We start from the raw sequence: 27,449 nt of genomic DNA, 5'->3' as shown, positions 1-27,449 counted from the left end.
TGGGTCCTCTCATCTCGACAAACTCGGGTCAGGGCGATCTTGCGGTCCCGGCCCGACATTCCAGCTGGGAAATTCCGGGCTCTCCGAGAAAGAAGTGGATTTTCCGAGTTGCGACCTCATAGGAAGGCGGCACGTGTCTTTCTCAATACGTTTGCAACGCCATGGATTTTTTTTTTCAATGAAACAAAGTCAGTCGATTATCTTACATCATTACTGGTTTTTTAATACACATAATGTTGCAGAACAGTCTCGGGCAAGTGCCTTCAAAAAATAAAATGAAATGGGATAAAGACATTATATCAACTTTGATATACTGGTAATTTAAAAATGACTGTTATATTAACAATTTATATATATAAAAAAAAAAGATGACATGGAAAGTGAGCACGGTGTGTTTTTACAGTAAAACTAGTTGCTGGTACAGTGTAAGATCAATCGAGAGACCAATCTCCCTTCCAATCCAATCTCACAGTTTGCTTAGTGGAAAAAAAAGTATGGACTAAAATTAAAGCCCTCTTCCTATTTTATCATTTTATTTTATTAGTACATAAAATAGGTATTTCCTTCAAATCAAAAGTAACAGCACAAAGGACTGAAAAGACACGGCAATAATTCACAGAACTGTGTCTAAAAGACAGGCATGTATTCGCTCATTCGCTCATCAAAAAGCATAAAATACTGTAGCTTGCTAATATTTGAGGTACTGCAAAATAGCAAAGTCATTCAATTAAATTCAAGAGGAATGAAAACATACGAGTCGCGAAACAGTATTTCACTACATTTGATTCTTGAGCTGTGGTTATATGCGAATGATACAGAACAATGATTTTTAAAATAAATAAATACACTGGAATGTGTGGTTCAATTTACTGTTAAATCATCCACCATTATCTGATTATTATTATTATTATTATTATTATTATTATTATTATTATTATTATGTTATGCTGTTACAAACATATGGATCAAGTTCCATTTTAGTGAAGCCTGTATTGCAGCCTGAACCAGAAAACAGGTAAAATAGGCATGTGTCATTGTAGATTATATATCTACTAAATACTATTAACAGCTGTTTTAATCATTATTATTATTACTTCATCTTTCGAGTCACTACTCAAACAATATTTCTCGTGAGTGTTTCATTACTCCTGACGGTGATTTTTAACCATAGACAATAGACTTTGAGTCTGGCTGTCCCACTAGGCAGCGATCGGCACAACACACAACTTTGTTTTACTCAACATTTCAACTGGACAACAGAGTGGCAGTCTTCAGATTAAGTGATACCCCGGTCGACGGTTGCGGTCGATCCACTCTACGGAGTCGCAGGGTCGCTCACTTCCATCCGGTGCGTCAGACGGCGGAGAGGTCGATGCGATTGGCGGAGTTGGTGCTTTTGTCCCATGTGTTCATCTTGGTGGGAGTGACGCCTTCCTTGTTCCCGTTCATCTGGAGGTCGGAGGGGACACGATTAGACTCGGGCGGCAAGGAGCGAGAGCGGCGATTACAGGCCGCGGCGGGTGACACTCACGATGTCGGAGTTGAACGGCTTCACGTTGATGTTGCGGATGGAGCTGCTGGTGAGAGACCACACCTTGGTTTTGTGTTTGAAGGCGGCTCTCACCTATGGGAAGAAGGTCCGTATGTGAGAACAGGTGCCGTAAAAAAAAGGGACGATTGTGAGCTCGTCCAACAAACCCAAGAGCACCGGGTCTTACCTCGGAGTTGAGAAGACAATGAAACAGGAAGACGAAGAAACCCTGCGCGGATTGAAAATGCAAAACTCTCAGTGGAAATTTCGCAACCGACATTTTATATAAAGAAAACTTTGTATTTGAAAACCTACTTGTAATGAGTTGAAAACAGCGAAAATATAAAGGAACGGCAGAGAGTGCGTGTTGATGGCGAGGACGCCAAAGATCCAGGAAATGCCGAGGATGGGCAGCAGCACGGCCACCGCCTTTGCGGTTAACCTGTTGGGAACCAAGGAGACGGATCCATTTCAGTATCAGTGTTTGTGATGTGGGAATCACATGATTTAGAACAGCATCTATTTAGTCATGATGACGAAATAACTCACTTGACTGCGTTGGCGTCTCCATGAATCTTGTAGCTCTCCGCACTGATGCGAGATATAATCCTTGTCACGGATATCAGGATGCCAATGTTCACCTGAAGGAAAACAGACGCCAGGTTAAATATAGATATCCGATAATGGACTGAATTCAATTATGAAAAAAAAATCACTTAAATAAAAACACTTTAAGTCAATTTCTCACCGCAATGACAAACAGAGCCGGTGCCACAAATGCCCAGATGGCTCCGTTTTGCAATGACAGCCAACAGCTAAGAGAGGGGGGGGAGGGGGATGTAGGGGTTAGTCGGGCTTTGAATTTCTTAAGAGAAATCTATAATATCCATGTAACGTACCTCCGCACACCCTGATAAGTTTGCTCTGGAAGTGCTACTTACTTATCGACTGTGCCGTAGCTGTTCATGGATGAGGTCATGGACACGACGCAGATCACCAGAGGAGAACCTGACGGTACGCAGAACACAGGTGGAGGGGAAGCAAAAGGACTTTTTTTTAGAATTTCAAAATCGGAAACTGGTTGCCAGACGTCGCTATGATCATTTATGAGCAAATCGGCGGGGGGGGAAAGAGCTAAAACAAGAATCGTCGCTGGAACAGCTATCGGTAAATCCCCTTCCTCACCCAAGGGGGACGCACTCCAGCAGAAGTATTTCAGCAGATATTGAATAGGTAGCACAGAGACGGCAAGAATGTGGCTCCCCTTAAACGTGGCACAGACCGAGCGGTAACTTTGTCCAAATCTGCAGCACGGAAGCACTTTGTACCTTTATTAGGATCCTGAAAGGGAAAAGGGCCAAAGCTAAAGCAGCCTTTTGTTCTAGTCTTTAACCATTTTAATCCGATTTGTTTTTTGTTTTTGTTTTTTTTTCCTATTTGGAAAAAAAACAAACAAAAATAACACCTTCTAGCGCTTTTCTGGTTTCTATGAAGATGTATTTGCAACCTTGTAGTAACAGATAGGTGGGGTCTTGGGCCTGAACCTTCTGGCATTCATTACGTCGTCCTGCATTGGCCTGCCTCACCCATCTGGCACAGGCACACGCTGAAACAAATTAAGAGACGCCTTGAAAATTCACTCGGACGCCCGATCTGTGTTGTAACACTATCTGAAATGTACTGTACCCCGTCTCGCTCACTTAACCACGGCACAGCTCTCGGTACTATGACGCCTTGATCCTTTCGCCATTTCAAGTTTCAGGGAAATTTAAATGATACCTTGGAGTAGGGAATCAAAGCTAAGCAGGTTTGCCGGTGTTTATCGCTCCTCACAACAGGAGCCGTTAATTACAAAATGAGCTTTCTCCTCGTGCATGTCTAACCACCATATGAGTCCCCGGCACTCAATTTGCTGCTGGCCACACAACATGAGGAATTACTTTGGCCAAAAAGCGGGGAAGTCATAAAAGAAGGGATCTTATTTCCACTAATAGCTTCAGCGTGTGGAGGAGAGACTATGCATTCCCCGCGCAGGAAAACACTTGATATTGTACAGTGCGTCGCCATTTCTCTCTGGCGCGCCCCACGTCCACCCTGGGAGAGAGAGCGGCTGTCCATGTAAAGAAAACAGCTCACTTAACTGGTCTATACTGGAGAAACGTTTTCATGGAACATGTTTTTCTTTTTTTTTTTTATAGTTTTTTTTTTTTTTGTTTGATTTTAAGCATGAAAATCAAGCAGAAGCCACTTTTATTTCAATCCACCGCCGGGAAACAGTCGTTACAGGAAGGGCGAGGGAAATTAATATATGCACCGCTTGGGGAAAGATATTATGTTTATTCTAGGAGACATCACTCGATGGCTGAGCAAAGGTTCGGGTTCCAGTTTTTGTTTATGCAAGTGTGTGTTTGTTAAGTTTATGTGGGTTGTTTCTGTTTGAGTGTGGGTGGAGTTGATGTGTGTTTATAAGGTTGGCCTTTGCTTTGGCCTCTTTTGTGGTTATCCTTTCCTGCGCCGTGGACAAGGAAGTGTGTTGTTTTGAATACAGGCGGCAGTTAAAACCTACCCCAGCCAATGCCGTAGTAGTACAGGTGCTTGCTTCCCTCCGAGCCAAACACCTTGACCACCATGCTGTAGAGGTGGAGGCCCTCCACCAGCATCCAGGCAAAAGCACTCAGGAAGAAGAAGTGGAGCAGGACCGCCATCACTTTACAGGGCAGCTGGGAAATGCAGACACATATTAAGTGTCAAAAAAACAAGAGTAACACACAAATAGAATATGAATTTCCTTCATCCTCCTCTTCATAATTTTGTAGCTTGTCAGGCTTCCAGTTATCCAAAGCAGGGACCAATCAGTGGTCTTCCAGCGGTTCAACATCATAATTACTTGCAATAAACACACAGCCGCAAACTGAGAAATACTTACCGTGCCCGGGTCGAACCGGGAGCTGATGAGCAGCAAGATTTCCGCCATTAAAATGGCGAAGGACAGATTCGCGTGGATGTGGTAGCGCTGGTTGCGAATGGTGCTTACGGACCTGCCGGACAACAGAGGGGACGAGGCTCTCACAGCAGACCAACTACAGTACAGCAGCAGTTCAACTGCTTATGTAGTTATTTGTATTTAAAATATAGCATTACAATAATATGTCAGCAAAATAATGTAAAAATTATCAAAGTTGTAACAAATTTGAACAAAAAAAATAAATAAATAAATATATATATATATATATATATATGATATATATGTATATACATTTATATAATCTTAATGAATATATAATCTAAATATAAACATAAATAAATATATAATCCATGTTATTGATATAAATATAAGAAAGAGGGTAATCAAAATATCAATTCAATCTTAAAAGAGATTGAGTAGATAGGAAGTGTACATGCCAGCATGTACACTTTCTACTATAATATAATATAATATAATATAATATAATATAATATACTCACGACAGGATGGCAAAGGTGACCAGAGTGATGGCCAGACAGAAGATGGAGATGGAGCAGCCCACGTATCCTATGGTTGACAGCGCCACCCGGTGGCCATTGGTGAGCTGTACACAAACAAGAGAGAAGACGTTACTAATGACAAAGTCAGATAAAATGTAAATACGCGATTATCTTGTTACAAGCGTTTTAACAATCAGTCACACTGCCAAACCGCATGCGAGGGCCGAACAGCAAAACAAGCTGGAGGGAAGTAGTGCAATGCGCTGTTGTTTTCACGCGACACATGGAGGCACTGCTACATTCCAGGAGGCATGACAGCCCCTGGTACATCATCGTTTCAATGTGGCATTGCCAGCGTGTACAGAAGGAAGCGTTTACAGTGAGGTCTGACCCTGTGTGTCATTAGCCGGTCTACCCCCTGGCATGTTTCGTCCAGTCTATGCAGACAGACGGAGTAGCCAGGAAATGTAAAGCTGGCTCTGAGGAGATTATGTTGATGATGTTGAGGACCATGACAGTGACCCTCATCAGCGCACTTGGCAGATGGTTTCTCCAGGCCTGGGAAACGCCACATCATTGTAATGAAGTTTTCGTAGCATGGGATGGATCTTATATGGGTCTGATTGCTTCGCCAACTATGAGTAATGGCCACATGTTGAGTGGAATGAAGTCCTGTTTTATAGGAAGGAATGGGAAGGAAACACTAATGAGAGAACTCTTTTCTGGAATATGTCTACGTAGATCAACACAACGTGAGATGTTGAGACCCTTTGGAGTTGCTGATTCACAGTATCGAGGGCAATAGAAATATAAAGGTTTATCGTGTGAGCTGACACTGTGAGTTCCGACGGACACTGACAGATCCTTTGTCAAAGTTATAGTTGTTGTTTTATATGCAAAATACACATTGTCATAACCAAAGCCTATGATAACCGAGGCATGGAGCAATGTTGTTGTTTGTTTTTAGACCCAGGCTATTTCAAGGCTTTGGCTTTGACTATCCATTAACCCTCTTCGCTGTGCGCCTTGTCATTAGGAGGGCCTAGAAGCTGTAGCAATCCAGAAAAGGGATCTGTGGGATGAGGTAGCCCACTAATTAGAGACTAGCCAAGGGAAAGTATAGCATCAAATGGACTCCTGGTGCCTAAATACAGCGCTGGTACCACACAGTTGCAAAAAAAAAAAGAAAAAAAAGGACATCTCTAGCCTATTTAGAGAAGCCATCTGCAATTCTGACCGTACTCGAAAGGTGGGAGCACCGTCAACATCAGACTGGGACAACAGCAGAAGGTTGCTCTGGAGAAGATCCAGCTTCGTGAAGCAGCTATAACGCCAAACTGGATACACCGCAGGGTGAGGGAAGGGCTTGTTCTCCCTTTTTAGAGTAGTGGCACATCATGGTTGTTTAACCCAAATCTTGCAAAGTTTGGAGGTTTTGTCCCTTGAGAGACTGTGGTCCACAGCGAGTGGGCCGCCGGCCTTTTCCTACGACCTGAGCAAACCACGCTAAATAATGGTTTTCCCCACAGTATTTCCTTCACAAAACCGCCAGTGAAACCGACAGCATACCTCCCCAGGTCCGCTCGCAGTTCACCTACGGGGAGTTAGAACCAATTGTCCCCAAGCAGCCGGCGCGGTGGGTTAGTGTCTGGTGGTGAACCGCGGCTGCCTCCTGTCCCATTACCCTCAAAGGAGTCTGGCGTAGTGCAAGGAGACACAGAGGAAGAAATCCACTCTGATGGGGCGGGGGGGAAAGCATCAGAATCAGGGTCAAGGGACGGAAAAGAGGAAGTGGAAGCTGCCGCCCCATCAGAGCGATCCGAAAATGTCTCGTGATCCTTACTGGCTCGTGCAGTGCCGTGAGGTTCCTACCTTTATGGGCACGACTTGCATCAGGATGGCAAAGTTGGTGAGGTGATTGCACAGACACACAGAGTAGCTCATGTTTCCACTGGAGCGCACACACCCTTGGTTGGACCACACCCCCTCCTTGGAACTGACAGAGTGAGAGATCGGAATCAGGATCTGTTTATTGAGCCAGGGACATTTTTGATTGCATCCGGTATATATAAGGAATTTGCCTGGTGTAAGGAGTGGTGCGCTGCTATACAGACAATGAGCATGACAAAAGCTTAACAGTCTAACGGCAAACAAAATATACAGAAATGTACAGAATATACAAACTGTGATTCTATGCACAAGATCAATTAAAATGCTATTGCAGCCAGTCTGGTTGCTTGTGTTGGCTCTGGGTATAAATATAAACATAGATATTTCTTTACAGGATGAAAAAATATGTTCACAAGAATACAGACATGGATAACTATAGATCTAAATAATTATGATGTTATTACTATGTATAACTATGTTAATACTATGTTATTACAGTGATTTATGGAAGAGATGTATGGGGTTTGTTCATGGATACATGGAGACGTGCCTACTCATACAGAGCACACAAGAGTATGCAGGATTGACACTTCTAGAAAAAAGCTTGAAAATTCACAAAACAAAGTGAATTACTTATACTCGGCACACAGATGGCAGAGGCACATCTGACATTTATCACTTTGGGAGGCGTGCTGAGTGTTTTTCTGAATAAAATCTTTGACAGGACAATCCAATAATTCACTTTTTTTTTGAGACTCAAAAATTGGATCAGGGAGAGGAAGCCTTTGAGTCCAAAGAAAACCCGCTCCCTTTTAAAATGATTGATAATGAGTGCTCTAGCTCTTTTTCTTATCAGATTATACAGTCTTTAGAGAAGGTGGTTCATTGGTTCACTAAAACTTTTTCGGGGCTTTTCGTTGCAATTCTTTAGGTGGAGCTCTGAAGATTCGGAAAAATGTCTACTTGGGACGATGTCTTTAAATTGAAAAATGGAAGAAAAAAAATACAACCTTTCAATCGAAACAATATCTGTACTTTGGGACTATGCATTCAAGATGGATATAATTGGAACCTGCTGAATCAGTGTAGAGCAGTACAGTGAGACCCACCTATAGTCCAAGAAGGCACAATAGAGGAAGACTTTATTGCTCTGGTTTTGAGCTTGCTCTTGCTGGTCTTTGGTCTGAAAAGGGGAAAGAAAAAAACAATGCATCGGTCGTCACAACACAACAACAAAAGATTTATCTCATCGCTAGGCTCGGATATGCGGTATGGACATGTAGACATTGCACTACGTCAGCTGATTTGCGATCAAAAAGCCACAAGCTTTTATTTATCTCATAGTGATTGAGAAAATGTGCTTTAATTTCAGAGAGGGTGTGGATTGTCTTGGATCCAAATGAGTCTCTCTCTCTCTTTCTCTCTCTCTCTCTCTCTCTCTCTCTCTCTCTCTCTCTGATGGCTGGCACACCAGGGTCATTACGGCGTACTTTATTGAAGCTAAAAATAATGTTTTCTTTTGGATCTAGCGGCGAGGATAAACCAGCTCACTGCTTTTGTTTCAGGTGAGGAAAAAAAACAACAACCCAAAACAGCCCCTTTGACTCTTTGTTGCTGTTAAACATCTACAGGCTCCATAACTATCAGAACTCCACGTGAGAAGGTGACCGTCACATCCAAAGAGACTCTCGACTCGTCTTCATAGAGTTTCATTTGATTACAACTCACTTTTTCTGTGTTTTGGTAATTCCTTAATATGCGATTTGGAGTCCCCAGGGGCGGTGATCTAATGGCTAGAGTGCCGGAATTGGGTAATTGGGACTTGGCTGTGCGGTTCCAGTTTAACCTCTCCCCTCCTCGATCTGTCATCCGCGGAAAACAAACATTCCGAGCGGCTGGCCGGCCGGGGCGTACGCTCGGAGAGACGACGCACCTCAGGCCCAGACTCCCGAGGCCGGATAAGTGTACGTTGAGATGGTTTGTGACTGCACCGTTTCCTTCTGGAAAAAGTGAAGAGTGAGTGAGACGCTGACAGGCAGGCTTGTCTGTTTCCTGGCCCCATAGGCTCCGCGATTCGTATTGCAAAGCGCGGCTCAATACGTTCCCCTCATTGCGTAACCCGAGAGTTGTTCTCATTACGTCTGCCTTGCACAGGCAGGGTTTTGAAGTCGTCCAGCCCTGGTGACCCTCAAGGTGAACGTGTCCATGAATATGCACGGCGGGCCCCCTGGGTCCAGTCGAGCAGGAACGCGCTCTACCCACCACGGGGGGAAGCCGGCTGTATTTTTCAGAAACACGGATCGGCCTGGCGGGTGAATTTATAGGGCTCGAGGAACTCGCATTTCTTGTTGGGTGTAAATAAAAACAGATGGAAGAGCGGCACCCATTCACAGCCGAGGAGGGCATTACATTTCACACACTGTAACCCGCTCTTTACAGTCACACATTCGCTCTCCGCAAAACCGCGAAAAACCCTTTTAACGTTGTATTATTTCAGAGAGACTAATTACTCCCCATTGAGCTCCCAAGCTAAACTGCTCGTCGTGGGGCTCGATCTCTCATCATCGGACCTTTACGCTGAGAGGATGGAAACTAAAAAAAAAAAAAAGAAGTAAAAGGGGGAAAAAAGAAATACATCAGCCGACAGATCATCGCATATGTGTGGAGTGCTGCTTGGCCCGCGTCCCTCTGTAGCAACTGTCTGTTTGCGATACGTCCCACACGTATTTTTTTTCTCAGGAGATATCTCAGGAGAGAGAGGGACATGAATCCGAAAGTCGCTGGTGAGTGTTAGAATGCGCACAGGGGTCTGGCTTGGCTCCACCCACCCCCACTCCGCTTGCCCAGAGGCCTCGGTCGCTACCAGCCAAGACCACGGCCGTCCCTCCAACTCTTTATTAACAACAGAGAGATCAGCAAAGGTCCATCGCACCAGGAGAAGCAATGGAGAGCGGGGAAGTGCCAGGAAGGAAGAAGGGAAGGAAGGAACAGCCGAGCGGAAAGGGAGCTAAAAGGTGGACAGTCCATTAAAGAGGGTGCTGATAACCCAGAGGCAGCCAAGGTGCTTCTGGAGCTTCTGCTGGGCTCTGTCTTCCTAGGACATCTAACAGCGTTTCAGTCTTTACGTGCCTACAGTATAACAACTGACAAAGTCTGGATTTTCCTCAATTTGTATCATCTCTTTTCTAACTTTTTTTATAAGTGCACCACTAACCAAGCATGACAAGCGCATTCGGTCGAGACTCAGGTGCAGTGATATAACATGAAACAGCTGCGGGTCAACGCTGTTAGTGATTATGGAACTTTTTAGGGGCTTAGCCGAGTGCTCGATGATGTCACCGCTATGTGCCCGTCATGTGGCAGCTCGTTGCGTAACGGTGAATTGTGGACCTCCGAGACGCACTTCAGATCTGACCATCCCGCTCTGGTGTTTAAAAGGCAAGAAGGCCAACAACCCCCCCCCCCCCCCCCCCCACCCACCCCCCCCCCCCCCGACACGACTAATTTATCTGATGGTGAAAGTTACGGCCCTCGCTAACTTCTGGTAAGTCTATCCCTCTAATGTAAGGCAAATGTTGTCCATTGGTTGCTGGATGACAACATTGAGAGCAATGGAGAAAATGTTGGTGAAATAAATCCACACTTTTATTCAGCACATCTGTGGATAATCTCGACATGACATACCCGGCAATTTGTGTGAACTCGGGGAGCTCCTCTTTTTCGGTGTGGTGTCCTCCAGACGGCCAGATTCATGACTGGCAGCCGCTGGGTGCCAAGACCCCAAATACCGACGCCAAACGCTTTTCCCCAATCTGAAGATATCACAGATATTCCGGGGCCAAAATGAGTCTCAGCTCCTGACAGCTGGTTCTCAAGCGAGGCGCCAAATGGAAAGGCTACGGACGAAGTGCCAAGCGTTCGTAACGCCATTCCTCATTTACATACACCACTTTATTTGAATATATATATATTTTTTAGGAGAACTTAAGTCTAACTCGCAATATAACAATGTTGAAAAGCATAATATCCAGGATTATACTATGGGGAGTGACTGAAATGAGAATGATGGAGTGATGAATGAAGTATGCCCACGTTGTTTTACCAGCTAATAAAGAGATATCCACACATCACCCGCACATATCCCATAACTACGAAGCAAATACCCACAACATGAGGCAATGTATTCAGCAGGAGAGGGAGAACCTTGTACCAAGACAGCCCATTAATCTCAATCATTCAATCAACTTTTTTCCAGCGCTGGTTGAAGTCCCGCAGGCGCCCACTCATTCCACGCCGACACTCTCCGTACCTCTGTACAAGGCATCTTTCAGGGCCAATGCATTCTAAATGAAGGCTGCTGTTATCCTAAAATTGATAACAAAAACAAAAAAAAAACAAAAGAAACACTCAAGAGTTACTCAACGCATTTTAAAACGGTGAGCTATCTTCTCTTCTTACCCTCAACCTACAAATTATGCTAGAAAGCCAGAGTATAATTTGGGAAAGCACTTTTCTTAATTGTCTACGTTGCAGATATCATCTCTGAATAATCCGGCAGCCGGCGGGGACCCAAGGAGCAGTGAAACTCAAACCTCTGCTTCATCAGCCTCTCCGTAGCCAATTTATTAAAACTACGATGCACATCGCTCCACAGCACAGAGTGTTTACGACAACGGGGGGAAAATGATTTGTTCGAGTGATTCGCTTAACAGAAAAGAGATGGAGATGTCGGCGTTTCCTTTCGCATTGTGTTACACCACTAGAAAAGCTCCAATAATTTCTTCCAGACAGCGACATGAACTAATGGTACATTTAGTAAGGAAAGCCGAAACATTTCTTTTTTCCTCTGTAGGTTTAGGGGCACGGCGACGTATGGTGAAATTCGAGCAAAGGCCCCGGTTACGGCACGCGGTGCGGTGCCTACATGCGGTTACCATTAGAATTAAACTGCGCTGCTACATCTGAGCAATCTGACCCAAGGTCTGTTAAAGGACCCTCAGGAATTGCATTCATATTACTCACTCGACATAACTCGGTTGACTTTTCTTCTTTTTTTTTGTTTGACGAATGTATACAATAATGGACACTTTAGGAAAACAACATATGCTTTTAAGCATTCCCCAAAATCAGATTACAACTCAGAAAAGACGTACTCAAAACCTCAGCCAGAGGTCACGAAAGGCCACTCAGCACCCCGTAGAGCAGGTAAACCGACGACAGAGCGACGCTCGGTGCTCAGTATCTGGAGGGGAACGTCCTCGAGCACTGTCGGAGAGAAAGGCAACCGGCCATCCGGTGAGGTCATGATATCAAGGGAAATGTAATGAGACACGCAGCTGTGGTTTTTCAGCACCGTCTCCCAGCTAAAGCCTCAAAACAACCGTTTCGGCGCTGATAGGTTTCAAAGGGTGCGAAGAAACACCCGCACCAATTAAAAAAGTTCAATCCAGTTTTCACGGTCGGGCAACAGCTAAGGGCGTGCAGTCACCCCCTAGCGTCTCTCTCCGTGGTTGAATCCATTCAGGGGAATTCAATCACCAATTGATGCTTTCTTCTGCATGTGGTAATGCTATTGTCAATAGGGTGTCCTCCATGGAGTGGCTGCTACTGTAACTACCAACCAGCACGGTTCTTCAATCGCCTGTGTTGGCTTGCATGTTTGGACACATCTTGATGGGATTGTCTTGGCCCTGAGTCGGCGATACGACGATGAAGACATCCTGAAATTGATAAGTCCATTAAAAGTACTGGGAAGCCGCCAAAAACGAAGCATTGATATGACCGTACTGTACAATCTCTGTACCGCAGACAGGACTGCGGCTGGTTGCAAGATGGAGGGGGAGTGACAGTGTATGGAGAGGTTGGGGGAGACCTGAGGGTGGAGGCTGTGGGGGCCTGTTGGTGGTAAAGAGAGATTCAATGCTGGCAATACTTTTGGCAAACGGAGTCTCGCAATTGCCAGACCTCCATCTGTGATTGATCAACACGCTGGCTGAGAGAGAGCAATGGGAAAAATAGAGAGAGAAAGGATATGTGTGTGTGTGTGTGTGTGTGTGTGCGTGCGTGTGTGTGTGTGTGTGTGTGTGTGTGTGTGTGTTTGTGTGTGTGTGTGTGCGTATGTTGGTGTATGGGTGGGTGTGGGTGTTGAGAAATAGAGAGAGAAAAAGAGAGAGGGGGGGGCGGCACAATTTGCCCAGCAGATTTGGGATTTGGGCGTGTGCTGTAGGAGTTATAAAAAGACTGGCAATAAAAGAGTGGTTATTATTGTGGCAGAAGGGACTGATACCGGCGGAGGCTTACACGATTCAGGAGAATGGATATCAGAAAGCTTTAAATAGCCGCGGTGTGTTTACTTTCACAGTTGCCGACAATGAATCTATTATTTTCCTCACTAAATAGGAAGCCCCGACCAGTCTAGACATCCCCGCTCAACACGCCGCCCCTATCCCTCTTTCTTCCCCTGACCTCTTTTCAGGTTCCCTCGAGAAACTCCACCTTTCAGGGCCATTTGAATTACTAGGGAAAGGGTGGATGAAACCGTATACATAATTTAAGAGTATTCTATAAGAAGATTGGCAGTGCAGCCTCTATCAAGTGTCGATGAGGTCAATCAAATTCAAATTCCAACACAATCCATTCAGGAATTTCCCTTTCTAAACGACAGTCAACGAAATGACAGTTATGAGCACGGTCACATGCTACTCCAACTCCAACTTCCAATTGGAAGTCACATTTCTTTATAATCACATTTTAAGAGCAGGTCCTTCCCTGGTCGTTAGGACACACTCGGGCTCCTCAAGCTGCAGAGTCTCCATCCCTCTGTCCCTCTGCTCCCGTCGGCCCTCGTCAGAAGCCAAACTAACAAACGGCTTTATTACCCCGTAAAGTCAGGTCCCGCTTGTCAAAATCTGTTTTTTAAATCCTCTCGGTTTTGACCCTTGAAAAGAAAAGAAAGAAAAAAAATGTGGCCTCGCTCGTGAAATCAATCTTTCCATTTGTTCATTTCATTCCATCGGTATGATGCTTAGAGAAGAAGAGGGAGAAGAAGAGGAGGAGAAGCGAATAGGAGGAGGTGCCGGGAGTTTTTTTTCAATGTATGTATTAATGTTTAACTACAGAACCCCCACCCCCGCCCCGCCTCAGTCACCCACCCTTCCTTGCTCCCCTCCGCTCTTCCCTCTGCTACTCGGTTTCTTCCATCAGCCCCTCCCACGCACAGTCCAAGTCGGGGGTCCAATCAGAATGCCGTGAGAAAGCTGAAGCTGACCTGATAGCACCTTTGCCGGGGTATCAGGACCCACTGCTCCGCACCCACCCACCTCGGACCTTGACGCCGGCCGCTGGGAATGTCCTAACCTCGGGCCGGCTGAGCTCAAAGGGCATCAATCACCAGAGCAAGGTCACACAGACGGGGAACGCGAGGCTCTGACCTCGGATGGACGCACCGCTACCTGCCTCCACACAAAGCCGCTACGGGTCAGCGGATTCAGCGCTGTGGATAACGGCTTTTAATGGCGGCGGGTGTCAGGTGAGGAAAACAGATGGCCATGGGCATCTTCTGTTTGAGTTTGAGTCATGGCCGTTAGCCAACAGTGTGTTTTGTATGTGTGTGCCCAATGTGAAAAGCACACAGGAGGACCTGTTGTAACCATGACAGAATGAGGAGAACTAAGAAATATGGGCGAGCTGACGGCTCTCTGCCTCCAATACGCGCCCCCCCCCACCCCCGCCGTCTTTTAATGAAGTAACTGGGGGATGTCTACTCTCTGGGGCCACCTTCTGAAGTCCAAGCAGAGAGGTCAATAACAAATCACTTACTCCCAGCCACTGGACCGCGGCCATGGGAGGCCATTTTGGAGGCTTGGACTTGTGCAGATAGTAAAGAGGGACATAAACAATGAAGGGAAAGGTCTGCCGCACACTGTGTGAGCTGTTCACCCTGCCTCCAGGCTTGGGGGGGCGGGGGGCTAGGTAGAGCCCAGCTGCCAAATGCATTAAAATTCCCGAAATAGTAAACTTTCTCCAGATCCGTTTAGTGGACTCCGCGAGCGGACCGGCGATAGCAAAATGACCCTTATTTCTGGATATGGTCAGTCGAAAAGGGATTCCTGCCTGAACACGACACAACTTCCAAATATAAAGTCTAAGCTTGTATATACGCCACCTTCAGCTGGAGGCTCGATACGTTCCAATCACAGCGCGTTAGCCGTAAGCATAACAGCACCTCATCTTATTTGTAATGGGCTCGCGAGGAAAGAATGTGAGAAACGCTGATTTATCCCTCCTTCAGAAGGTGAGCGTGTCCAACTAAAATAGAAACACCTTGACTCGCCGTGAGCATCTCCAGCGCTTCCACAACAAAGGATAATACGAGCCCCCTTCCCGTGGTGTCGGCTAAAACAAACTCAGTAATCATTGTCACAGGCACCGGGCCAGATAATTGCAGCATAAACATTTTTTTCACCAGGGAAAACGAGGGCAAACAAGGCCCCATTGCCATGGTTTCGCAAAGACGCATGGTTTTCATTTGCGCCCCTTAAAGACCGAGGCAGGAAACAAAAGAATATTGGTTGTTCACTCTCACACCAAGTGAATTTATTTTTCAGTGGAGTCCATAGACGGCCTCATATTCCTGGATGAAATGTGCTGCGTAGTTAGTATTTCATTTGATGCAACGGTTGAACAACAGTATATGTTAGTCCACTGACTTTATGTGATGGTGATGATGTACATCTTCATCATATCATGATCACCATCATCATCATCATCACATAAAGTCATCACCATGACCATCATCATCATGACCATCATCATCATGACCATCATCATCATCATCATCATCATCATCATCATCACAGAGTCATGATGATGAGGACATACGGTAAATCATGAACAAAATTAGTAGAGTAGTACCGGTCACAGGTCTATGAATCGATCCACTGTGTAGGCTGACTTTCGAAACAGAGGCAGGCAAGCACAATACACATTTTATAAGTTGATTTTCATTTCAGGTTTCCAGTTGCATTTCCCATGGAAAACTGGCAACATGTCCTCAAAGCGGCTGCCACATAGCTGAGCAGAAAAAATATGTTGTTCATAAAGGCGAGTTATTGTTCCCTTTTAAAGGGCCCTGAGCCTGCGGTTCAAGTATCCATAATCACTCTGCTCTCTGGAAGCCACATGCTTTGTAAGGGAACATTTAGACGGGGTTAATGAAAACCAAAATGTGTTTCCTTCACCGTGTTGGTGAGCACGCCCAGCTGTACGAGCCGGCGTCTGTCACACTCAGCCGGCTTCTTACATAAGAGAAAACCCTGACTTAAGAGTAGATGGATTCTATGAGAGAGGGGTAGGGGTATTTAAACCTAGTCCCTCTTCCTCCTGATAAGGTGAGGGTCCCACACCCCAAAACTATGTGGAAACTATCAAGACAACAGTTTCCCAGCATGAATCACTCGGAAAAGGAACCTGACTCAGTCGGCACGACGTGTGGTTTTATTTTTAATCGATAAGGAGGCACCGAGGAAATAAACCATTTTTGAGCACGTAGACCCTCCTTTGTCGTACTGAGCGTAAAAGGCTCTCACCAGGACGTGAGTGAGGACGATCTTGATGAGCGGCGCCCCGGAGAGGTTCACTGACAGGGCCGGCGAGGGCTCCACTTTCAGGGAGATGAGGTAGCTGGCCACCTGGATCTTATGGTCCATGAAGCCCGTGGTCTCGTTAATCCTGAGGGAGAGACGAGGAAAGACGCGAGGGAGAAAAGACAGCGAGAGCAGTAAAAGCGTCAGAGAAGAAATGGTCACAGAAATGCAGAGATGTACTGTACGCGGTGTGCGGCTGGTCTAACAGTCCCTGTCCAAATCACTATGGCAACACGCAATGTGGAAACAACAGCTTTTTTTGGGCTGCCATAGATCTTAGGCATTAAGAGTCATTCTTTCATGATACCGAGGAACCTTGGGACCTGGAGTGGAGGCGAGCACAAGAATGCACAGATTGAAAACAATCAATCATCATTCTCGCTATCAAACCCAAAAGTTGGCACTGTGCTGTCCTAGATAGTTTTCATTTTTTTGTAGATGGCTAGAAGAAATTTTGTAAACAGTTTATTGAGTGTGCCAAGTTTGCCCACTAATGGAAAAATAACTGAGAGACCAAATGGATGCGTGCGTGGAGCTAATAGCAGGGTGTATCAGTCGTTGGAGGTTAAGTGGTGAGATAGTAGATAAGAAGGGGGGAGAGGAGGGGGAGCGATAAGAGCCTCGCCTTGGGCATTAGCCGTCCTGAATTTCAGGAAACGGAGGGGGGGGCTCTGCACCAGGGGACACAGACCTCACCACTCCACGACCCAACCCCCTGAAGACGATGACACTCAGGGCGCCAAAGGCGGTGGCTTCTTTATGAAAAATCATTTTGTTTGGAGGACCCTTTCCTGATTCACCCCGATCCCCAAAAAATGTAGACCACAAAATATTGGGTAAAAAAAAAAAAGGAACAGGACTTGGAAGTTGACGTCGGGTGAGGCGCCGCCTACCTGGTCTTGGCCGGGCTGATCTCTTTGTAGTAGTTGTGCATGTTGTGGTAGAAGAGGCCGACGATGATCGTTTGAGCTGTGGAGATGAGAAGAGAGAGAGAGAGAGAGAGAGAGGAAGAAGAGGAGGAGGAGGAGAGAGGAAGAAGATGAGAGCTCAGCCAGAGGTCAAAGCCATAGGCGGAGGGGCTGAGAATGTGATGCGGCACTGCGAGAATGCTCACGGGGGAGGGAAGTTAATTAACGCCGCCGCGCTGCTGCAGGTTGGCACCGGCGGGCTAATGGGAGAACTGTGTGCTCACATCAGGGTGAAAGGGAGGGGACGGAGACGGGGACGGGGAGGGGGGCTGCGAAGACCACGTGGATGTTGGGAAATATTATGAAAAGCTCCATGACTTAACTGGTGGAGCAGGAGCCCCGCCCCCCCACACACGCACCCCGCATCCCCCACCCCCTGTCCTCTGATCCAGGCCAGGATCCAGCTCGGTCCGGTCCCCCTTAAACGCTGAAGATAAACAATAAAATGAGAGGAAGTCCTTGATGGTCTTGTTCCTCTTCCTTTCGAAAGGCCTTAAAATCCCAGGCCGCGCAATGTGACTGCAAAATGTGGCTAATGTCTAACAGATGCACTGCGTATGCATATGTAACCAAAATATAAGCGTTCTCCGAAACCCTGCCACTTTGAACCCACGGCACTGAGAAAAGAACGATCCTACGGGGAGATTGCCTGATAACCGGCGGGAGACTGACTGTGACATTTTTTTAAGTGAGCGGAGAAAACAGAGAAAACTCAGGAAAGGATTTTCATGGGTGAAATCACCCTGATGTTTAACACTTTCTGCCCTTCGTTAGGAAATAAAACCCCCTTCTAACCCCCCTTGGAGCAGTTTCTACCAGCAGCCCTGTACCCAACAGCTTCGGTCCTGGCTGTACCGTGCCGGCGATAACGTCCACATTACGTCTGCGCTAATGTTCTTTTAATAGATTATTAAAACAGGTTTTTCACATGTAAGTGCGGCAACTCTGGCCGTGGCGGCGCCAAGGGAGTCAGAATGGAACACAATGTTGAACAAACACTGAGTTTTATTTCATAATTACTCCCCTTTTCTCACTCACACCAGTAAAAAGTGAGCTTAGTAAGTACATGAGCAGAATTGCTTTTTTTATGGGAGTTACTGGCTTTCCTGTTTTTCTGTTTATTAAACAATAAGCATAAAACATGTTGCCGGAATATGAAGTGTACCATGAAGCTGAACAACGAGAGACGTCATGGTGCTTTTGTCCTCTACTTTCAGTCCTAACTCTCAGCGTATAATATTAACAGGCATGGAAGGGAGCTTTCCAACTTGGGTAATTATTGTCTTTGGAGTTACAGCTCAGGATCGACCTGCGGTATTAACCCTTTATTTATACAAGCTACTGCCTCCTGCTAGCCCAATGAATCCCGAAGATCTGGGGCCGCTTTAATTTCTTCAAGTGAAAATTCACAAGATGTGAATTTTCTGTGTTGGGTGGATTCCACTACAAGTCCCGGAATTTTATTTGAAACATCTTTTCGCTAAAGTTGGCCTTCTTCTGATGATTGTTTCTTGGTCACTTGCGGTGGTAGGGATCATTTTTCATTCAAGGGTGATTCATTCAAAGGTGTTTTCAGTGAACGTTCTTCCATATAGACAGGTTACTCACCACAACTAGCTACGCTGCCTTATCAAACTGTCTTTAACATTCATTGTCTTGAACATTTAACATGCCTTTCACATTCATTGTAAATGGCAGACCCCACCATCAACAATGGAAACAGCATATAGAGGAGCACATATACAATATAACATAAATACATTTAATGACTATTTAGTGCCGGCTAAATACAGTATCAAATATGGGCTTTTTTTTTTTTTTCTCATGGATTACCACTTTGAAGCGTTAAAAGCCTAAATTAAGGTTCGGCTACTATACTCACACTGCATGGTGAAGGCCTCTCCGGGCACAGAGATGTAGTTCTTGCCTTGCGTGGGGAAGCGGTAGTGCTGCAGGTTGTAGTTCTGCGGTAACTTCATCAGAGAGTAGTCTGCGGGGTCAGACGTCATGAAAGAGGGAAGATCTGTTGAGTCTAGCAGCAGCAGCAGCAGCAGCAGCAGCAGCAGCAGCAGGCTGCTTTATTTTTTATTTTCCGAAGGGGGAGGCGGATCAAAGATGCAATGAAAGGCCTCGGGAGAAAGACGCCGGCACACTTGTCTAAGTTGGCAAAGAAAATAAGAAAATATTGTGCGAATGAGAGACCCACACCCAGGAAGGGGGTCGGGGAGGAGGTGGCGGCGGGGGGAGGTTAAATGGAGGTTTCATGCTTATCTGACCCTGTCTGTGCTGCGTCAAGATTCAATACTGGAAAACACATGAGGTCAGTTTGTTGCTCGGTGCTCCTCCACAGCCCCCAACCCCCCCGTTTCCTCGTCACCGTGTCTCCCACGCGACACAAACCGGGTCCGAGTCCTTAAGTGACCGTATTGGGGGAGTTGACCTGGCACTAACCTGCCACGAAAGACGTTCCGCCCAGGGAGACGAGGGACTGCAGACTGGGCTGGAGGTTCGTCACCATGTGCTCCATCACTCTGTCCACCGTCTCGATCAGATCGCTGACCACCAAGCTGGAGTGTTGCTTGACCGTGTGGGACAAATGACACTTTGAGAATCACTCACATTATGATATGCGGGCAACATTATAATAGGTAACCAAGACCAACCGAGATCTACTCATCATGGAGAACGCTTTTCCATCACGTGGAAAAAGCCCCAGGGCTCTGAACTTCTATGATTCACACGGCTAACGTCAACGGAGAAGGTGATTAGCAGGGACTGTATCAAACGGCATACTGTATCTACTGTCTGAGTCCATTGTTCTCAAACATCTGTTTCAGCTTGTCTCCATAAAAACAAGCGTATGTGTTCAGAGCGCACAGTACACTTGTAGCCACAAACTCCCCTAAATTGTCCTTCTTCAGACAGCGAGCATGGGAGGGAACAAAAATATTCTGTGTGAACATGTAAACTATCTTTACAAAAAAATTGGACCATAAAAAGTTTGACCAGAAAAATGTTTTGTGGCTCGTCAAAAAAAGATAAATCTCTCTGAAAGGCCTGATCAAACTTACTGAGGGTATTTCAACACTGTCTGGAGGCAGTGTTGAAATACGCGGGTCTCCAATACATGCTTGTGCGGTAAGGTAGGCACTTGGGCTAAACGCGTGTAATGAACAGCGTGCATTCTGTAATGACCTTTTTCCAACGTGAACTTATTTACCTCCGGCACCGCTGGAGAAGACAGCACTTCCTCAACGCTTTTGAGAAAAGCCTGGTGGGAGGAAAGAACACAGGCCATCATGGAACACTCACATCATTGAGTGGGCACAAGTACCATTGTGTGAACTGGATGTGAGTGAGCCTTTTTGGGGGGGGGGGGGGTCGTATATGTTCTCCGGTACCTGTGTGAGGTTGTTGGCGGTGTCGTGCGGGATGGTCTTATTGGGGAGGCTTTGCGGCAGCGTCTTCAGGAAGCCCAACATGGGCATCGAGTCACCGGGGCTCGGGACCTCCTCGCGCCGACTTCCGTCCATGACCAGACTCGCCTCCGTGGTTCCCTGGGGAGACGAGGGCACGAAGACTTTATCATGCAGAAAAAAAAAAGAAAATGGAACAAAAACTTCTCCCTTCTCTACTCTTAAGAAAGAAAAAGGACATATTTCATTGGCAAAGGGTTCAATATCCCTTTTTCGCTATTTTCCCTATTCCTGAATCTTCACAAAGAAAAACTATTGGTTTTGTGAATGGGCAGTTACAACAAAAAGCCTCGACACACTTTCAAATGTTATCAATTATCATCATGGTAATTTCACCACAGTTTCATATCAGAGCATTTCCATTAACAGATATGTGTGAATTAAATGAGAATGAGGGGTCTCCTCCTGCCTAAAAGCCTTTATTCATGAATCACCACAGAACCCTTGGAGGTAATGACTCACGGGCGTCGCTGCATCCAAAGTGATTCCCTGGGAGACGCTGGGCGTTGTGGGGGAAGCCAAGTCTTGACCTGACGCCGATAAAAAAGACACAAGTGGACAATTGGACAGTGTGTACCGTGGTACCATACACACCAATTTGAAGCATGGTGGCATGTCATATAAAGTATCGTCTTTAAGATAAATCTGGTTTTATGTTACCAGGCTCGCTGATGCGGAGTGACGATTTATTTGACGTCTAATTTACTACTTTAGAAATAGAAGCTCAGACATAAAAGGCAACAGAAAGTTACCGATAATTCCACTCTGTTCATTTTAACACTAGTGGGAGCTACCGTAAAAGTAACACATACTGGATACATTTTACGCCTTTGCTGTGATTTAATAAACTACCCCACCAGCAACTAACTAATGGCCATATATGGATGCAGATTGAAAGCCTTGCTCTCACCATTCCTTTAGTTTTTTGGTTATTTTCAATGTTTTATATGCATGCTGCGAAATAAAAACATTTTCTGTTACCACAACAGTCCTACTCTTCATGTCTGGTAATGGTCTGTGGAATATATTGCTTTTGGTAACGACTTCAGAGAGGAACTTGAGGCCGTGTGCTCCTTAGGCTTAGCCTTCCTACGTTGGACCCAGTTGAGGCTCTAACAGCACACGGTGATAATCTCACACCATCAGGAGAAAACGCCGCGGATTAGGAATCCCCTCGCTCTGGCTTTCTGTTTTGTTCCAAACAAAACAAAACATCTACCGGCACAATGAAAATTTCAAAGGTTTTTGAATTTATAATCCAGGCTACTGGCGGAGAACAGTGGTTACTTTTTGTATGTTTAAGAATTACTATGCAGCAAAATAACATTTCTTAGCTTGTAAATACTTTTCCTGTCCATTTATGGCTCTCTCGCATTCTAAGGTCTACAGTTCCACATTTTGAAAAACACTAAAAGTCATTTGTTTTTGTTGAGGTGAAAGTTATGTCTATTAGAACCCTGTCATTTTAAATAAAAACGATCCAACCCCTGTAAATCTCACATGCGTGTAACCTTCCTACGTCCTAATACATACTTATATGGCAAAAATATGCAGGACCCCGGGACTTAGATGGCGGAAGGTCATGAAATTGGTTTATGCAAGACGTACGAGAGATGGCTCTCAAGTGAAGGGAATATTTGTACAGTTTAATGCCTTGTTGTCATGCACGAATGCTGCGGATGGAATGCAGCAGGGACAGCGACGGAAATTGCCTGTTAACCCCTGTCGGCCGCCTCAAAGCCCGGGCCGAGGGGAAAGGGTCAGGACATCAGCAGACGTTTGACATTGCCGAATGCAGAGCGACACTCTGCGGTCGTCCTACCTATGGCGGCGTAGTAGTACATCAAGATCTCAGGGGGTGAGAGCGCCTTCTCCCAGATGACGAACTCGTCGAAAGCCCCGGTGACATAGTGCCCGTAAGCATGGTCGTTGCGGGTTCCTATGACCAGGTCAGGGTAGGGGTCGCCATAGTTGTCCGACTCGTCGCCGCTGGGGTCTCCGATGCTGAAGGTCCCGTTGATGTAGACCTTCAGGCCGTCGTTCAGCTTCCATGTGAACAGAACGTGAGTCCAGAATGGTCCTGGAGAGGTAATCGATAAAATGGCAAAGTAGGGTGAGGTGGTGGTTCCAACTGTGAAAAGCTGCATTTTGTGGAATTAAGTCTAAGGCAAAGGACCACCTTTTATGTCGCCAATTCCCCGAAACCCGTCCCTGTCATTCTTTCTCACTTGTCTATAAAATATTGCAATTCACATGGGGAGGTAAATGTGTGTTATAAAATCTTGGGGGGAAGTCAGGAAACTTAGCAGTTTAGTAGCTGCTGTTCGAGTCTGACAACATTTTTGAAAGATGAAGAGAAGAAGAAGGCCATATCATAACAGCCTGGCCATGGCCATGGCCGGTAAGAAAGACCATACATGACAATTTGTTTTGTAACTTAAAAAGTGATGAACACAAAACAACAAAACTTCATATAGAGCTCCAAAGTACTTTCTAAACAATAATATAATTATACATCAAAACCCTCCAGAATCAATGCACAAAAATGCAGTGACCGCTAAGGCCTATCTGGAAGTCTTAACGACTAATCTAATGACGACTTCCTTTCCAGCTTTCTACGTCTACAGCCTTTCAGCCGTGATGGTTTTCCGGTCCCATCCGACCCCACGCACCCCTGGCTTTCTGCGTCATCGCAGCTACCCCTCCGGGCCTATGACGGCTGGCCAGGGTTCGGACCTGGCCCCGGACGCGCTCGGCGATCGATGTTTATGATTTCAAAAATCCTTCTGAGGAGAAATGACTTCGCCCCTCGCTTCTCTGATGTAAAAATTGACAATAACGGCGCTCCCAAAAGACAATACGTTCACTGTCTGAAAACACTTCTGCCCGAGGAAAACGGCCAATACGCATTTATGCCTGCGTGGCTTAGCTGAAACACAAACCATATGTGCTGCAGACCACCCCTCATTTACACATCTCGGCTCGAGCTTTTTTCATTTTCGGCAAAAAAACTAAAAACAGATTCCGCGCACGGCGTCATATTCGCAGCCTCCAGTGACATTCTTATTATCCTCGGGGTGCTTTAAGGTTTCACATTCTATGAATTTCAAAAAGTTTTTCTTGCGTCTTACTCACAAGCTGCAAACCAAGACGGAAAAAGAACTTCACATTTTTCTGCTCGTTAAATTTCTTTCTTATGTGCAATCACAGCTTTACTTGGAAGCAAAAAAAGATGAGCAGTTGTGTGTATATATATATATATATATATATATATATATATATATATAAGAACATCGACTCGACATTACAGAGCTAACTTCTCTTCCCATCCCTTGTATTTGGGGGTATTAAATCCTCACTTTTTCCAGTGAAAAATGTAAATGACAACAGTAGATGCGCACTCTTTGTGAAATCCTTACTTTAAAAATGGTTTGTCAATCTATTTCAAATGAAGACGATTAATACCACATGTGAAAAAGAAACAAAATGATCTCAGAGATTTTGCATTGAATTAAGCTAAATTTGTTGGTGGTGGGCTGGTGTAACGGGAAAGGGAAACGATCAGAATCAGAAATCCATCCCATGGTACCTGGGATGATGATGTTGGCTTTCCATCTCTGGCGGTTCCGCCTGGTGTAGAACTCCACGTAGCCAGCGTAGGCGTTGGCGTAGACGGAGAAACCGTTGGAGATCACCTTCCCACCGGAAGCTATGGCAAAGCGGGACTGTGTCTCCTGGTTTTTCCAAAAGAAGGAGAAGGTAATCCCTGCGGAAGAAAAAAGACAAAACGATGACCAGGCCAACTTCAAGTATAACGAAACGATGCAGTTTGGACGTGAAGTTGGAGCGGTAACTTGGTCCTTACCTTCCGGGCCACACAGAGAAGGGTCGCTGATGCAGGAGTTCTGGTAGCTTCCAAAGTGAAGAAATGTGCCGCCGTTGTCTCCGTTTAGGAAGATACCCTTGTTGACCATTCCTTCAACTATATCTATAGGAAAGGTAAAAGGCCAAATAGATTTCCAAAAGGGGTGTTTTACCAACGGAAGCACAGGGTTCAAACTAGGATTCAAACCTTAAGCTGTCTGCGTATTTAATTGATCCGTAAATCAGAACTCTCACATTTAACAGAACACTAAAAGTAAATACACGTTCTTAAAGTTGATTTACTTTAGGACTGGATCTGACTGCGTTGACTTGCTGTAGACTGGACACAACTGCCTTCCATGGCCAAAGAATCAAAGCTCATTTCAAAGTGAAGATACCTCATCCTTCACCGCTCTTCCCGCAGAGACCACAACGGTCTCTCAAAAACAACAGCGTGACACATTGATCCGTACAGCTTGCAGGTTCACAGACAACAGGAGACGAAACGGCGCGTGACAACAACAAAAAAAAGGCATAAATGGATTTTCAGTGAGTAGGAGTGATCCTCACCTACGGTTGCAGAAATGTTAGTGTAGGCAGAGTCATTGGTATACACATAGGAAGAGTTATGGGAGGAAGGTAGCACAGTGTGGTTGTGGATTCTGAGAGCTGGACAAACAGAGAGCGGAGAGAAAAACAATGATTCGCACGTGAATGGACAACGGGAACAGGAGACACAGGACGGCAGTGACAAACATCAAATCAGCCAAAAACGAGAGGGATGTGGTGCGCGAATATGAGACTGAGAGATGCTGAGCTCAGGGCCCGGTGGCGGCATCTTAATAAGGTTCATTCCTCTATGGTTGTCTTTTTAAGCAACAAAAAAAATAATGAGTTTTGAAGAGGACTCACACTCTACAATATGATTTGGAAGGTTCATACCCGATCCCTCTTTGAATTCATGTCTCGAGAACAATGTACAATTAAATGCTGTGTAATCCAAACGTCTCCCCTCGACTTCTCCGCCTTGAAACATTTCCCCAAGATTAAGATAAACATAATAAAAAATATGTAATAACAACCGTATGTTTCCACAAACATTTTCACATTTTTCTATATAATTCAATATATGTCCTCTACTCTGAGCTTTGAACACAGCAGCACTCTCTGAGGAGACACTTTGTGGCTTGAGGGCAGTGAAGTGACGGTGAACATCAGCTGAAGACCATGCAGACCGTGAAGACACTGAGGCGTTCTCTCTCCCCGTCCTGAACCCACTAACACATACTTATGTTGCCTCCGTTAACATGACCTGGCCTGTTGCCTATCCGGTCCCACAGCTCATGGATTCCGTCCACGGTGTCCAAAGGCCAGTAGTGGGAGGCCGTTTCCAGCACCTTAAGGCCTGGAAGGAGAGAGGCCATGGATCAGCGAGGCTCCACAAATCCGGCCCAACCACATACAGTAATTTAAAATCTGGCATTTTCCTTGTCAGTGCAGTCATACAACTGCACCTGGACAACACTTGCACTGACCTGTCTCTACCTATCTCATCAGGTTTGCTCTCCTTTCTTTCTAACTTACTTTCCTGTTAAAAAAAAGAAAAAAAGAAAACTAACTCTACTACAGTGGCTTATTCCTAGATAATGTTTAGCGGACTGTGACTGTGATATACAGTGGTTTAATTGATATTATGACAAACTGTACTCCTTGTAGGTGGCTTTGGACAAAAGCATCTATTAAATGACGTAATGTAATGTAATGTAAAGTAGAGCACAGTGAAATGATAAAGGATAAACTCTGAAGACTGTACAAAGGTAGAAAAGTAAAACGAAATAATGTAAATATGAATAAATATACAAGAAAAACAAAAATATAAGGAGCTATACAGTACATATATATATATATATATATGAACAATGACATACAATGATATATAACTATGAACATAATAAAAAATGGAACAAAAAAACAGGACAGAGAAAAAGGTAATATAATAAAAAGAAAAGAAAATAATAATAAAAGTTGTATTTTCTTTTACCAGTTTGGTTGCATTAAATATAAACGGGCAACGGAAGGCGAGAAAAAGAGAACAAATAATTACGAAGATTCCATCCCAAAAAAAAGGTCTTGTTACCTGGATGCTTGATAGTTTGCAGTCCTTGAACGTACACCTGCAAAAAAAAACAACAACAACAACAAAACAACATATCAGAACAGATTTATGCCGAGACAAGAAGTTTCTACACGTTCTCCTTCTTCTTGTGCGCCTACCGTGACACACGACACGAAGGCTGCAAACAGGTGGCAAGGAAATGATCGTTCCATGGTGCGGCAAAAACAAAATCTGACATCAATTATTTCTCCTTTGTCTTTTTTTGGGGTTTTTTTTTTTCTTTGAAAATCAAATCGCCCGAGAAAGTTCCACCCTGGCCGCGCCGCTCATCATTCCAAGCCGCCGCACGCCTCTCGAGAAGTCCAACACAGCAGAACACTTATTGACAAAAAAAAAAAAAAGGTGGAACGTAATTGAAATATGTCTCTGTTATCCGGCGTCAAGCACTCATGACAAAATGTGTTTGTCCAGCAGACCCCTCTATTCATTCAGGGG

At 45.2% G+C, this 27,449-nt stretch overlaps 1 protein-coding gene across 2 annotated transcripts; it reads right to left on the bottom strand.

The window, feature by feature from the left end:
- Positions 1–203: 203 nt before the first annotated feature.
- Positions 204–27,449, bottom strand: adgrd1 (adhesion G protein-coupled receptor D1). Of its 2 annotated transcripts, XM_080003337.1 has the most exons (26): positions 27,113–27,449; positions 26,976–27,012; positions 26,127–26,243; positions 25,409–25,507; positions 24,840–24,962; positions 24,564–24,740; positions 22,797–23,054; positions 21,437–21,504; positions 20,900–21,055; positions 20,719–20,769; positions 19,950–20,076; positions 19,381–19,488; positions 17,424–17,499; positions 16,474–16,615; positions 7,996–8,069; positions 6,869–6,992; positions 4,997–5,100; positions 4,458–4,569; positions 4,098–4,251; positions 2,473–2,539; positions 2,280–2,346; positions 2,081–2,172; positions 1,847–1,973; positions 1,719–1,760; positions 1,532–1,624; positions 204–1,449 (listed from the first exon to the last, which is right to left on the bottom strand). In XM_080003337.1, exons 1-26 carry the CDS (start codon positions 27,164–27,166, stop codon positions 1,354–1,356), a joined length of 2,745 nt encoding a protein of 914 aa, XP_079859463.1. In that variant the 5' UTR covers positions 27,167–27,449; the 3' UTR covers positions 204–1,353. The 2 variants fall into 2 exon arrangements, with proteins under 2 accessions (XP_079859463.1, XP_079859464.1); XM_080003338.1 differs by lacking the exon at positions 25,409–25,507.

This window comes from Zeus faber (genome assembly GCF_960531495.2).
Source record: "Zeus faber genome assembly, chromosome: 7".
Taxonomy (NCBI): Eukaryota; Metazoa; Chordata; class Actinopteri; order Zeiformes; family Zeidae; genus Zeus; species Zeus faber.
The sequence above is the reverse complement of the archived record's forward strand: the minus strand, read 5'-3'. Positions and strand labels throughout refer to the sequence as shown.

Excerpts from the sequence above, each read along its gene's own strand:
- adgrd1 (XM_080003337.1), bottom strand. The coding sequence starts at position 27,166 with ATGGAACGATCATTTCCTTGCCACCTGTTTGCAGCCTTCGTGTCGTGT. Across the intron at positions 25,508-26,126 it reads TGTTAACGGAGGCAACATAA|CTCTCAGAATCCACAACCAC; the intron begins GTATGTGTTAGT and ends CTGTTTGTCCAG. Across the intron at positions 21,056-21,436 it reads CTTTGGATGCAGCGACGCCC|GGAACCACGGAGGCGAGTCT; the intron begins GTGAGTCATTAC and ends TCGTCTCCCCAG.